At 37.7% G+C, this 15,222-nt stretch overlaps 1 protein-coding gene across 21 annotated transcripts in view; it reads left to right on the top strand.

Moving 5' to 3' along the window:
• Window positions 1–15,222, top strand: part of LINGO2 (leucine rich repeat and Ig domain containing 2) — a 538,477-nt gene that overhangs the window by 349,948 nt on the left and 173,307 nt on the right. For 19 of the 21 annotated variants that reach the window (XM_083818696.1, XM_083818680.1, XM_083818679.1 and 16 more), the window contains one exon: window positions 11,883–11,925. The exons of the other annotated variants lie outside the window; for them this stretch is intronic. Coding sequence is in view for 1 of the 19 variants with exons in the window: in XM_083818678.1 (XP_083674804.1) it covers window positions 11,883–11,925 (43 nt within the window). In the remaining 18 variants the exon portion in view is untranslated. The remainder of the gene's footprint in view (window positions 1–11,882; window positions 11,926–15,222) is intronic. 21 annotated transcript variants of the gene reach the window in all.

The raw sequence follows: 15,222 nt of genomic DNA, 5'->3' as shown, positions 1-15,222 counted from the left end.
GGGCTCCCAAATCGTTTCTTTCAGATTCCCATTCTTGCTGTTGGTTATCACACTGCAGTCATTCCTTATTTCTACTCTATGGCTTCTAAATAATAATAACATAGGTAAACTGGAAAACGGCAGTAAGTATCAACCCATTAAAAGCACAATAGACACAGTATATAACAGCTCTCAGTTTCTTTCTCGTTCAAAAGAGTTGCTGTTTTAATCCATTGGTTGCAAATAAATCCTTTAAATGAATTTCATATAGCATCCAAAATAATAATATAAAATGAAAACAATAGAAAAGAAACAATCATCTGTCTGAAACAACCCAGTATTTTTATTTAAACCAATTAAATTAATTGTTTGCTCTATTTATAATTATTCACCTGCATGTTTTGTTAATTTTCCTTATTAATATGTGAATGTTTGTCTACATTTTCATGAGTATATACACCTATAAACGTTATATGGGATTAAAAAAGAATGGGGAAAAATATATCTAGGTATTTTATTTTTAAAAAAACTTTCATCAGTGTAACATTTGAGCACCATTTAGTCACTGATGGATTGCATACCTGACCTTCAACCATGTGAAACAAGTACCATTACACACAGTTTCCAAAGGGTGAAGCAGGTGTTTCTGAGTGGGCACAGTAGGTGTGTCTAGTTAGGGAGCAAACCATGTCTTCAGTTGTTAGGATTCAGAGACTGGATCACGATAGTATGTAAATTCTTACTGTGGATTTTGGAATGATTTGTATTATTGAGAATGAGTCATTCTAAACCGTTTAGGTTTGTTTGTTTGCTTGTTTTTAAAGTAACATCCAAGAGAAAAAAAAAAAATCCATTAAAGTGGTTTAAATCAAATCTGTATCAAAACTGTTTATTGTTAACAGGACATAATTAAGTGTTAATCAGTGAATGAGGCATTTGGGACCAATAGCAGCAACCAAAGCAAATAAACTACAATACTAGGCACTTACAAAACATTAGCAAAGATCTACAGATTTGTAGACATCCTTTTGTAGCAAATCCCAGGATACAATCCCCCCCCCCCCCCCCCCAACAAACACAGGTGGGTGCAGGCGTGTAAGGCTGCACCCACATGCCGCTGCGTGCCCACCACCTCCCCTCACTGGCCCTGGGGGTTACAAAATGTGCACCAGCTGTACCCATGCCCGTGCAACTTCCACGACCATATTTTTTTTAGTAGGGTCAGTTTTGGAAAGACAGCTCCTTCTGGTGTCCCACTATGTGAGCAAGACGAGGGGCTCTGTGGGCACCCCCAGCGTTAACAGCTTCTGCTGCAGCGTATTGGAGGTGGTGTGGGAAATGAAGAAGGAAACCACCTTCTGCATTAGTTTTCTTTACTTTAATAAGGCTCCTGCAGCAAGCAGGACCTGATGGAAAAACAAATGGGCTCCTTCCAAATGTCAAAAATGTTCATATGCCACCTTGTCACAGATGTTTAGGATAGGTTTAAAGCAACAGTGGCTACACACAATAGGAGTAAAAATGACCAACACCAATGCATCTGCTACTCTGTTTGTTTGTTTGTTTGTTTCTGGTCAACATTCTGAAAAAAAAAATCTTATGTTAGATGTTTATTAAATTTCTGCTAAAAATCTCTGTATGAAAAGCAATCACAGATGATGTTCTTACACAATACCAGTATTTGGACAGCCGTGTGGTCTTGGGCTTTGGGCATAAATATGAACTTAATAGTATTCCCTTGTTTGGCTCTATAGTAGAAGGGACCATGTAAGGTGGAATAATATAGTGTGGTGGGAGAATACATTTTTCTTCCTCTAAAAAGGCAAGGAAGTTTAATTATACTTGTATAATTCTGTTCTATAACTCCTGATGAATATATATGCTTTCCTTGGAAATCCCATTATATGCATTTACCTTTTAAATAATCTAATTATGTATGCTGTAATATAACCCTTAAGAAGGGAGATGAGCATTTCAGAGAGAGAATGCTTTACAACAGCAAGTATAACTCTGTTCAATGATTTTAATTAATTGTATATCTTTTAATTAATTATTATTGTTTTCTAATAATGCCAGTTAATAATAGCAGCCATCATTCACTGATACAGTCTTTCTCAGCTTCTCTTTTGAATGTTTGAGAAGTTATCTACAATGCTTTTTCAGATGCAGATAGCAATGAACTGTGATTGATTTTTGCTTTGGGCGCATTACTGTCCACATTGTTCTCTGACAGGTCATTTCTTTAAAATTGAAATCTTTAGTTGTTTACCATATGGTTGTTCCTTTTTCAAGACTGATTTTATTTTATTCACCTTTTCTGGTTGTCTTTCTTCTTTGTGTTCTTATATTTTTGTCCATTATTTGCTCCCATCATGAAAGCAACAGATACTTAGCTGGGTTGGTTCCAAGTGTTGCTGTAGTTTTTATGCTATTTCCAGTGAATCTCACCCTTATGTTGATTAGTGTTGAGAACTCATTTCTAATAAGCAAGCAGTTCATTTTGCAGGTCCAAGTACAACTACTTTCAGGGGAATTGAATGCTTTTGCATATTCAGCTTTTCATTTTGAATCTCCCAAGGTCAGTATTTATCTGTGTGGGCAAGTTTAAACATGGTTTTCTGCTTTTTGTAGTTGTCCTAAATGAACTGTTCATGTTAAGCTGTTACTCACCTCAAGATATATACTGACAGAAGCCAGACTATTTCAATCTGATTAGCTAGGCTTATTGTCACTATGCTGCTACTACAGGCATAAAGTTTTTTATTTTATTATTTATATATTCCCTATATTTATAGGAACCTCATGAAGTTCAACAAGGAGAGGTTCGAAGTCCTGCACCTGGGGAGGAACAACTCCAGGCACCAGGCAAGGCTGGGGGCTACCCATCTTGGCAGCAACTAGGCAGAAAAGGACCCGGGGGTCCTGGTGTGCAACAAATTGAACAAGAGAGAGCAATGTGACCATGCTGCAAAGTAGGCTAACAGTATACAGGGCTGCATTAGACAGAGCACGGCCAGCAGGTGGATGGAGGTGATTCTTCACCTCTACTCAGCACTGGTGAGGCTGCACCTGGAGTGCTGGCTCCAGTTATGGGCTTCCCAGTACAGAAAAGATGTGGACATATTGGAGAGATTCCAACAAAGGGCCACAAGGATGATGAAGTGACTGGAACACCTCTTCTACGAGGACAGGCTGAGACCTATCCTTACGGATGACCATTCTGTGATTGTGTGATTATTTTTATTGCAGTGTTTCCTCCTAGGAATACAGGGATGAAAAGTTGTTTAGTTTAATTTACTCTTCTGAAAGTAGACACTCCTTGTTATTCAAAATGGGCAAATTTGCTTTCAAATAGCATTTTTAATTTAGATAATGTAGTATGAACTTCAAACACTATGAAAATGTGGAATCTGACTTTGGCATCCGCACATGCTTTACTTTATTTGGAGTTGGGTCAGGCAGGGACATCAATCCAGATTTAAGTTGCCTGGGATTCAAATTAATGGCATGGCTGCTGATAAATCCTCAGTAAAGGACAGAGCGCTAGGTTGGTCTCTCTTATAACCCCATCTTAAGAGACCCATGTGATCCCTTCTAAGAATCAACTAGAAAATAGGATTATCTGACCAGCTCCTCTTTCCAAACCAGAAAAAATATATCCTTCTATAAAGGTATCTGCCTACCACATTCATTTTTAAATGCCCCTGCTCCAAATCTTCCTCAGTAAGAGAACATTGAGATAGAAGTGGGATTTCTTCTCCCCGTGTGAACATAATGCCCTGTCACAAAGAAGCTCTCCAGGAGCTCAGCAAGGTAACCTTTTATTAGACTGGTATTGAGCGAATGAAAAACATGTTTTGGTCCAAGTTGCATGAGAAGAAACAGCTGAGATTCACATGTAGTAAGTCTCAGTTCTGTGCTCAATAAAACACATTGATTGTAAAATGGCTTGTTTCCTGCAAGGATACGGTAACATTAAGCACTAAACGAGGACAGTAAGTAAAAATAACTTGGTTCCTAATTTTGGGTTAGTCTGCCTGCTGCAGTCTTTCCTAACATCATATAACTTCACATTATCTCTCTCCTTGCAGGAAAAAGCTTGTATGTGTGTTTCTCATGAATTAATGGGGTATTTGCAGATATAAGACATATGAATAACAGGGAATAGCATTTATGATTGTATGTGAAATTGGCAGGTTGTCAGGACAGTAAATGCTTATTCCTTTTTCTTCTGGGCTCTCTGTGTAATTCACATTAAAAATCTTAGCTATATTTTCAGGTAGTCTAAATTGCCTTCAGTAGAGGTACTCTTACTTATACCCTCTTAGGCAAAAAGCTATTATGAATTATTCCTGCTCCTTCAGCAGCTATATTAGGATGAATCCAAGCATATTGAGATGGTCCAAAATGGAGTAGAAGTAAACTGCTGAGATGTGAGTAGCCTGTATTCATATCCCTCTGTGTTGATGTGGAGAGATCAGAGGTGGAGAGACTGTTCTAAATGAGTCAGCAAAGCTACTCAGTCAAACTACTTTGAACTACGTGAGCGGAGGCTGTCACACCAGCCATCACTCTGCTGATTAACACACACAGCAAAATTCCAGCCTGTACTCAATACAGACCTCAAAGCTGCTCTGGAAAAAATAATAATAATAAATAAATAAATCTTCAAACAGCTTAAGATTTCATTCTAAAATGGAATGAAAAGCATACCATGGAACCACAGAAACTGATGTTGAATGGGCTCATAATTCCCCAGTAGTCTTTACAAATGATTTTGCTAATAATATCTGTTTGAACCACTCCTGAAGGAACACAGGTAGAAGGCTGATGATGCTTTCATCCATTAGTTGAGCTCTTTGCTGGGAAAAGAATTCGAAACTTAGCTCTTTCTAAATTGTTTTCAGTGACTAAGGTTTCCAGAAATCATGAGAACAGCAGAGTTATTGTTCGCATAATTGCTTTTCGTGTACTTTGGGAAGGAGGATTGGAACATTAGTCCTGCTGCACGCTGATAAACACTACCGAAACGGTTGTTTTCATAACCGACTGCTGGAGGGCATTGTCTTTCTCCTGTTTTAATAACTCTCAAGGCAGGTGCACCTTATCGATCAGGGTTTTTCTGTCTGTTCATTTTTGGTTTTGTTTTTCAGTTGTGTGAGGAGATACAGACTTACTGTACAGTCTTATCACGGGCAAATTTAGTGGTTGTTACAATTTCAAAATATGTATTGGTGCCTGTCAGGCTCTGCTTCACAGTGTAACTAAGCAGGATGTGTTTCTGACAGTACTTGCACAGAAGAAATGGCAAAGTTGTCCCAGAAACAACTGCTCTTGGAAGGTTTGCTGACAACAAACTTAACCCTCAAATGATGAAAATTAGTAAGTTAGAGGAGTGTCTCCTTCTGAGAACAGTATAATAACTATAGGTGTCTTTTTGTTTGCAACATTTATAGCTGATTTTATTTCACCTCCAGTCACACAGGAGTTGGTTGTTGGCTAGCCAGTGCAAGTAATGCAAATGGCGAGAATTCTGGGGTGATACTAAAGTAGGTGAGAAAGGTACACGAGCTTCCTTTTGAACAATTTAAATTGTCCTACTGAGAGGTGTTAGCAGAAGGTGTAAATTAAAGTGCAGTAGGGAATTGTTATAACTTGCAACTTCAAATAACCTTTCGTTAATTGCATTTTTGGCCACACACTTATTTTCAGCATGTTTTTTAGCCAAGAAGTGGTATGAGAAAGGCTTGATAGCAGATGTCATTCATGATCATCTTGTATTGCCTGCAATACTGCATGAGGAAAAAGCTCCAGAAATTGGCTTGGATTTTATCTTACTTAAAAGCCAAAATAGAAGAAAGCAGATGCCATCAGAAACAGAGTTTCTACTGCACAGCATAATGCAGGTTTTATTCTAGCAATGAGATCTTGACTGTGTACTGAGAGCAGAATGGTAGAAAAGCATTTTCTACCCAGTGCAGCTCCTTCATACGCATACCCCTTCAGTCTCAGACTTTGTTGCAAGCTCCTGTGTACTTGTTATGAAGAACTACAGGGGGAAGCTCCTAGTCTATAAGAAGTACCTTCATCCTGTCCTGTGCCCCTGATGCTTCTTGAACCCATTGCTATCAGGTTCCTGCAATGCCCTGGTATCTGTGCAAGGGAGATGGCTGACTGCTAAAACATTCACACTAGCACTGTGCAGAATCTGGGCAGCACAAGAGACTTCAAGGTATACGATACTTCATTCTTCTGTGACTCTGATGGGGACAAAGTTTCCTTTTCAGTGAAATTAAATGAAATTTTAGTCTGTCTTCTAACATATTCCTTTCCCATAATTGTTCACAATGACATACCATGTTTTGATAAAGGACTGAATTTCATAATGGGTACTCTGGTTCTTATGGGCTCCATTTTGTTTCATTGTTTGCTAATATTATTGGTGCTTTTTCCATGTTATATAAGGTTCATTATCTTGATTTAAACACAAAGTTGCCTGCATTAATGCAAGTCTTGGCTTTTCTATATTAATGCTGTTAATTAACTCAGTACAAATCCATCTGTAACATACCAGAGACTTAGTCTGGTCAATTTTCTTGGAGAAGGATGTAATATTTTAAGGTAGTAAATGAATGCAGAATTTTTCTTGTTCTATTCAGTAGTGACATGTTACTGGCATTGTTCTCAACCTCATGTCAGTAAATGGATGTCTGCAGATAATGATAGTATCACTTTAAAGATCTTTAAAATGTGAAAAATAGTAGTCAGTGAAGTATGAGACTAAGCCACCAAGAATGAAGGTGATGGGTAGAGAAAAATAAGGAGCTAATGCTATTTAAAGCAGGACAAGAAGGAAAGGGATGAGCTGTGAGCAGGATGAGGATCTGCTGGTTATGTTCTTTCCTTTAGCACATCCTGCTATGAATGCATACCTTCTGTAGCTGTGATGAAGTTGATTCCTGACAAACAAGATTTTGGCAATGCATGCTTTAGCTTCCTGCAAAATTTTCCTGTGGATGCTGAATAATTGTTTGGGGCTAAATAATTTTCTTCTTCCTAGAGCTGTACGAATGTACCTTCCCTTGCATGCCAAAAATCTCCATTGTTAGTCCATGAAATAAACACCCAAGATTCTGTTTTTTTCTTGCTTTTGCAATCAGCATGCTAGACATGATTATATATAATCTGAGGACAGAAATTCATTCAGCTGTAATTATGTGATCTCGTTTGGCATCTAAGTATAGGATAAGAAATCAGTGATTAAATTTCCTTTCAGAATCTTCATCAGTCACAAAACAAGCTCAGTAATTATCCCTTAGTTATTGTGAGAACTGTGCCTTCATTATTACATTGCTAATTGTTTACAGTTAAGGAAATTTATTTTTATAAACCACTCAGACGACTCTTTCTGACTGGGTGATTCTCCATTGTTTTCAAAGTAGAAAACAAGATTTATAGATTATGTTAAATGAAACTCATATTATCCTTCTAGTATACAAAATAGGACTTTGTACATAGTACTTTGTTTTCGTACCAGGCATTTCAATTCAAAGCATTTAAGAAATATTCCCAGAAAATCCCAGTGGAGACCTGCTTGGTAGTTTGCTCCAAACTACTAAGAGCTGTATCATCAAAGAAAAAATGATTTTATGTTGTAACTTGGAGTAGTATCAGCCCATTTCCAGTGTGGACGGGGCTTTGAACAACCTGACCTAGTGAAAGATGTCCCTGTCTACGGCAGCAGGTGGACTAGAGGAGGGCCACGAAGACGATTAGAGAGCTGTAATGCCTCTTCTGAGAAGAAAGACTGAGAGAACTGGGGATACTAAGCCTGAATAAGAGAAGGCTCCGGGGAGCATTGTGGCCTTTCAGTACTTAAAGAGGACATATTAAAGATGGAGAACAACTATTTACTCAGGCAGATAATGAAAGAACAAAGGGGAAATGGTTTTAAACTAAAAGAGGGAAGATTTAGATTAGAGGTTAGGAGGTATTCTTCACTCTGAGGGTGCAGAGGCACTGGAAGAGGTTGCCCAGAGATGTTGTGGATGCCCCATCCCTGGAGGTGTTCAAGACCAGGTTGGATGAGAGAAGCCTCGGGCAACCTGATCTAGTGAGAGGTGCCCCTGCCCACAGCAGGGGGCTTGGAACTAGATGATCTTTAAGGTACCTTTCAACCCAAGCCATTCTATGATTCTGTGATACGTGATCATTAAAGGTCCTTTCCAACCAAAAGCATCCTATGATTCTATGAAATGTCACATTCACCATCCAGTCAATGCTGCACACATAGTCTGTGTTTTTTACTGCTCACTTGCAAGTTTCTACTGGATGTATAAATATTACAATACTAAATACTCTTGAAATTAACTACATTTTCTAGGTTTCCAGAGGGTCAGGAAAATGGCAATTTTGTGGGGGAAAAAACAAAAAACAAACAAACAAAAAAGTACTTTCACAAAATATGATGAGTCTTCTGTAAAGGATGGGAACACTAGATGGGTATAACTATAACTTGGGTTTTATTGTTTTTGTTTTGTTTGTATTTGTTTTTGTTTGTTTGTTTTGGGTGTGTGGTGGTTGTTTTTTGTTTGTTTGTTTGTTTGTTTTTTTGGGGGGGAGTGGTGTAGGCAGAGGATTTATTTTTCTCCATATCTCAGTTCTTTGAAGCCATTGAATCATTTGGGTAGAAACTTTCAAAAACCATGAGCCTGAGCCAGGTCTTCCTCTGATGTCTCTTGTTAAGACAGATGAGGTCTGTAAAATCTTTAAACAACTAAATAGTCATATTTGGATGCTTTATGATTCAGCAAAACTGATTTTGTGCTCATCATTCTGCCACTAAGAATAAGCTGTCTCGACTCCATCATTGACATTATTCTGCTTCAAAGAAGCATTTGCTCATTATTAACAGGCAGACAAAAATCTAGTGATAGAGTAAGAACAGAGTTCCTCAGAGTAAATTAATCCTCCCACCTGATATGTATAGGTGTTTATATATGTATCTCTCTGTTGGTTTTACAAATCAGGATTTTAATTTTTGTGTTTGAATAAATTGTGCCAGAAAGGTAACTAATTAATTCTTGAGACAAAATAAATTGACTAGGTCATGAAGCATGTTGGTCTGTTGTGAGGTTGTTCTATTCCAAGTTTTTGGAAGGTCTGGGTTTCTTTTGGAATCGTATAAATATTTCAGATGATATGTTAATTTTAGTGAGCAATGTGCCTTAGTGAAATCTAGTGTAGCCATCACTGAAGGATGTCAGATAATTTCACATCAGTGATTATTATATTTGATAACACTGACTGATCATATAAATCATATGATCATATAAATATGTGATCGTATAAATGAGAAATCGATTATTGTCAAAAATAAAACAATAGGAGCTAAACAACCAGGACTTCTGAAGTCAGTGGTAAACATTATATCCATTGACTTCAATTGGATGCAAATAAAATTGGCATTTTTTTAGCACTAGGTGCTAGCTCAGCTGAAGAATCTAGACTACCATTACAATGTTAGTTCTGAAGGCTTGAAAAACATTTTGTAGATAGTATTTTGAACTAAGAGTAGTTATTTTGAAAAAAAAAAAAAAAGCCAAAAGAGTTGATATAGATCTGTTTGGGAATACAGACAAAATAAGTCTATAATGTGCACAGTACTGGAAGAAGCATGACATAACATACTAATCTACTCAGTTTATGAGATGGTAGTTGAAAACATATATTCTATAGTATATGAATTACAGCTAAAAACTTGTATTCTATGAGTGCTTTCTACCTTTCATTGTTGTCCTTGCTTTAAGGAGGGTACTTTTTTTTTTTTTTTACCGTTGAGCTACAACTCCCAGTATGTTTTCCAAAATCACTCCTCTTATTCTCTTTGTTCCTCTCGGAAGGAAGATGCACTTCCCTCACACTATTGCATTTGATTCCAATAAAATTTTAGTCTGATTAATTCAAATCAGCATTTTTTTGTTGTTGTTTTGGTTTTGTTTGTTTGCTTGTTTTCTGAAATATCACCATTATGAAATTTGGAAAGGTTTTTTTTTTTTTTTTCTGCAAAAGTAGTTGTCCAAATTTTCTCTTTAGCTGCAGGTCGATGCAGTTGAAATTGTCAGAAGTTGCAGTGTCTTTAAATTTAAATAAATATCAGTATGCAGATGTGTACACAAAAGTACATACTTAAGGAGAAGAATGCCATTTTGCTATACTGAAAATCAGAATTCATATCTAGTAAGCCTTTTTCTGAGACACAAATAATATGATTTATTTTCTTGTTAGCTACCTAGGAAATTCATTCTATTCGAGATCAGCTCTGTAAGTTCCTAATCTAATAAACTGAAAATTTCAGGAGGCTTGAAAATGGTGGAAGGTAGGAGCTAGAATTTTAGGGAAGATTGATGTTGAATTACTCTCTGTACAAATTTGCAAACGTCCTATATCTGACCAGATTCACTGTGCATGCATTTTGGATTGCTTTTTGGCCCCCCGCAAGGGAATTGGAAGTCAGCTTGATGAAGATGGGGAAATACGCTTTTCTTTGTGGTGGGCAATAAAGCAACAACTGTTAAGATGAGATTACTTTGATTCTTATATCACTGTGACAGTTCCTACAAAGGTCTTTTAATGAGGTGAACCTAAATGCAATATCTTGGATGATCCCCGTAAGCTGTGCATTTTGCTATAAAGCAGTTAATCCTGTGAAATTAAGACGAGTTGAATAGTTGAACTATTTGTATTATAATAAGGCAAGCTCGGTAGTAGAGTAGCAGTATAGTAATTGGACTACAGTTCTCTCATATTTCAGGGATGATAGGTAATTCCATACTTCCGCAAAACTTGGACATAGCAAGTACAAAGCTTCATGAATTAAGAAATTTTCAAGGGTGTGGAGAGTAAACAAATATTTTCAGTAATTATTTGAAAAAAAAATATATATGCCAATGCTCATATATGGGGGGGGGGGGGGGGGAAGGGGGTGAGGGACATGTGTGTATAAAATGCATATGTGCATGTGATCCAGGGATGGCAAGGGCAGGCTAGCAGGGAAGTAAAGCTTCTTTGTGGTCTCTCAAAAAATACAGCAGAATTGTCTGTTTAGCAAGAGGGGTTAGGTGTCTTGAACTCAAGGGGTAGGATCCTCAGATGTTATAAATAGCTATCACTTTTCTAAAATCACTCTAGATATAAAGGAGCAAAGGATATTCTCCAGAGATTCTTACATGATAGAGTATGACAGAATCATGGTGCCATTCACATATGTGCAAATTACAGAAGTTAGAATGTGAGAAGACTCATCAAGGTGTTCCTTTGCAAAATAAGCTGCTCCCAGTGCTCTGGCTACAATGGTTTGTTCAATGTGCTGACATGAGCATTGGCAAACGAGGAGAAATCCAGTCGTTATGTTCCCCTTGATTCCAAAAAAGCTGAGTAAGAGGTTGGTGCTAGGTATGTTATTTTCTGTCATCTGCGAGATTGGTATTTATTTTTGAACAGTGTTTGTTAACTGTTACTGCTGCCGCAGTAACCAGTGCTGCAGAGGGAGTACAAAATATTCTTGATTCCTGCTTCATAAAATAGTCGCTTTAGAAAGATTTCTTGCTAGGCTTTGTAATACAAAATGAGATGAAATCCAGGTTGGAAGGCTGAGGTGGACAGGAGCGTACCTTACTGTGGACCTCCTTCTTGGATACTTCAAAAGAGGAATTGAGGGACTGAATAAATTACACTCATCTCTTCAAGGTAGCTCTAAGTCAGAAAGGAGCATGCTGCTTGGTACTGAAGAACCTTGCAACCTGCAGCCAATGTATCTAACTAAAAGATTTCAGATAACAGGACTTTTTATTCTTAGCTAACTTAATTGTAGAAGTTTTAATAGGTGAATTTTATTTTCAAAGGTGCAGTGATCATCTCTTGGACTTTAACCCATTAAGTCTCAAGGTAAGTCATTTATACTTTCAGTAATAAAATTCCTTGATCTGAATATGTTGTGTGCTATTGTTTGTAGTTATATTGCAAGGTTAAAAATGAGTTGTTTTTAATTGTATGTTTACAAATTATAGTGGTTTTTTTTTCTCTGTATGGAAGAGCTGGTACATATATTATGTCCTCTTGGTTGATCATGGCAAGTTGATCGCAGGCCATATATCTCACCACTCTTAACTGAGTGGAAGAGGTTTAACTGATTCGTGGGGTGATATGTTTTGTTCTGTTTTGTAACTTCCACTCTTAGCTTATGAGGCCTGAAAAGGGAAGAAAAAAAATGCAATCTCTTCATAATTGCTAAACTTTTCTTTATTGAACCTTAAGTTTTGACAGAATGTGTATCAAAGCTCCAGTTCCTGGAACTGGATCATTATTTTAGAACTTCAGTTTTCCTTTCTATATAAAAGGAGGTTCTGTACGTCCAAGACCAGAGAGGAAAAAAAATGAAGAGATGAAATTCTACAGATGCAGGAAATAGCATATAAAAATGTAGTGATTTTTGAAACCAAAAATATTCTGTTTTGAGAAGTTGATTTGAGGATTGCTGGTGCTCTCCATGCATGTTTGTGTTTTCTTGTGCTCTGTGAATGGGAGGCTAGAGAGGTTAGAAAGCCATATGAATACAGTTAGAGAACTATTCATTGAACTCTCCAGGGTTTATTTTATTTTCCTGTTATCCGACAGGTATGTTTGTTCACAGTCTTGCACCCTTCAAGGCCTGAAAGAACATTTGAGGAGTCCCTGTTTCCTGCAGCCCACACTAGATTCACTGGCAAAGATATCCCCAGTTTTTTGTACATATGTTTCCATGTGGCTTCTGATAGACCCATCAACATTAGCAGAATTAATAAATGTCTTTGTTGAGAACTATTGTTTTTGCAGTAGCTTGATGGAACCAGGTTGTGTCAGAGCTGTTGCAATAATAAACTTTGTTCATGACCCGCTTCAGCTGCTGCTCGTTTTCAGAGCGATGTGCAGCTTCTGTGATGCAAACCACACCGGCCATTGCAAAACTGGCCAATTGCATTCCATCAACAGGCAGTGAACCAACAAGCAATAAGAATAGTCAGGGATGTCAGTCAGTCAGGAAGTCTGTTAGTAGTACCATTTTCCATGCAGAAGTGCCAGTCAGAAATGAAAAGTTCTTGTCCCCTGTATTGCTGGCTAATTCATTCCAACAAGTTGGCATGGTTAACATCTGCAGATTAACATCTGATAACATTTGGTTTGTGATTTCAATGATTTCAGACCAGTTCTTAGCAGTTGATTATACTAGTAGTTTTGGATTTGTCAGAGAGGACAAAAGTCAAACAGGTCATGGGGAAGGAACAGGTCATGGGGAAGTAACAGCCATGGGTTGTTTTCAGGGGCTATTCTGCCACAAAACAGTCAGCTGCTATCAGTCTTCTGAACCAACAACCAGAACTGCAAATGCAAATGATGCTGCAGAAGCACTTGATACTTCAGCCTGTAGCCTTTGCATCTGATGTTAGAAATTTATCTACAAGGACACACATTCTATAACCACCACTAAATATGTATCAGCATAATGCTGAACTTTGTTTGGCCCTACACTGTGGCTTCAGAAAGTCAATCAAACCTATGAGGAGAGATTCAGATATGAGCATCACACTGCTTTCTATTTTGCAATTTCTCACTCACTGTTCTAGCACCTTTTCAATTTCTTCTTTGTTTTGATGTTAATTCCATAATCACCTATGTCACAAGTCCTCTGAAAGGACTGAAAATCCAGCACCAACATTTAAATGAGTCATCAGAACAGATATATTCATTGCATCTGTGTTCTCCTCTCTCCACTGTCTCCTTCCCTATGCTTTCCCTGTCCTCTTGATTCAAATGGTAAGCCCCTGGGTCAGCTAATGTCTCATAGATTTATATGACGTAATACAGTAACAAACTCTTACACTGTCTTCCTTCTCTATTAGTACTAGAAAAGATTATTTTAGATAACAGAAGGAGCAACAAGTACCTCCCCATAGATTATCTAGAACCAGCCAAAGAACAGTTCCCCACATACCTCATCTTCTTTGTTGGGACGTTGGTGTAGTTACACGTTGCAAAACGAGACTGGCTAAAACTGAAATTAGCAGTGTAATTCTCAAACCTGAGCAGGATTTCAGGCCATCACACTGTCTAAAATACAGAGGAGCATAGACAGGGCAAACTGCTGTCACCAGTAATGTCATAAAGCCTCTCAATATGTGGAAATTGGGTTCTGTACCATGTCTACCTCAGCCACAAATATCTGTTCAAAGTGAGTGCAAAAAGTAACTCATTCATTTATGAATTTTACTTTCATGATGGTGGAAATGCAACAGAAGGTGTAGGCTTGTTGTGCATGCCTTACTTGTTTGACTTTGCTAGCTTCCATTACCTAGCACACTTTTAGGTATTTGTTCTGCAGGACTGTGCTTTTAAAAGTATCTTCCAGACTTCAGCTTTACTGTCTCTACAGTGTTATTACCTCAGTTAACTTTAAAACTGAACTGCAGTGATGGTAGAAATGAACAAGTAGAGAATGAAATTGATGTTAAATATTAAACCTGTCTACTTAAATAGGGTTCAGGAGGGGTTAGATATAGTGGCATGTTCTTGTGCAGATTCTTCTTTTAAATGCCAGTTTTGCTGAATGTCTGTGACTTCAAAAGTCACAGCTAATATTATTGCACTAAAAACACTGTCTTGGCAGAGTACAGAGACAAAATAAGCTTTCTTCTACTGCTGTAAAACAATATGCAATTACAAAACAGATTACACTGATTTGTCTCAAGGTAATGTGAAGTAAGCAAAAGCTATTGATTTTTTTTCCATTCTTTTTAACATTTTATAGGTTTTCACAGAATCACAAAATGTTTGAGGATGGCATGCACCTCTGGGGATAGTCTAGTTCAATGCCTTTGCTCAAACCAGGATCAGTGAGAGCTGGTTGCTCAGGGACGTGCAGAGACAGTTTTTGAATATCACCAAGTATGGAGACTCTATAGGCAATCTACTCCAGTGTTCAACTACCCTCATAGTAAAAAATGTGAAACAGAATTTCTCCTATTTCATTTTGTGGTTGTTGCCTCTTTCCTCATCACTGGGCACAGCTGAGAAGAGTTCACCTCCATTTTCTTCATTTCCTCCCATCAGATGTTTAAATACATCTATAAGATCTCCCTGGGCCTTCTCTTCAGGCTGAACAATCCCAGCTCTCTCAGCTTCTCCTCATAGGTCAGATGTACAGCTCCT

This window comes from Anser anser (assembly GCF_964211835.1).
Source record: "Anser anser genome assembly, chromosome: Z".
Classification (NCBI taxonomy): Eukaryota; Metazoa; Chordata; class Aves; order Anseriformes; family Anatidae; genus Anser; species Anser anser.
This window is presented reverse-complemented; position numbering and strand designations above follow the sequence as displayed.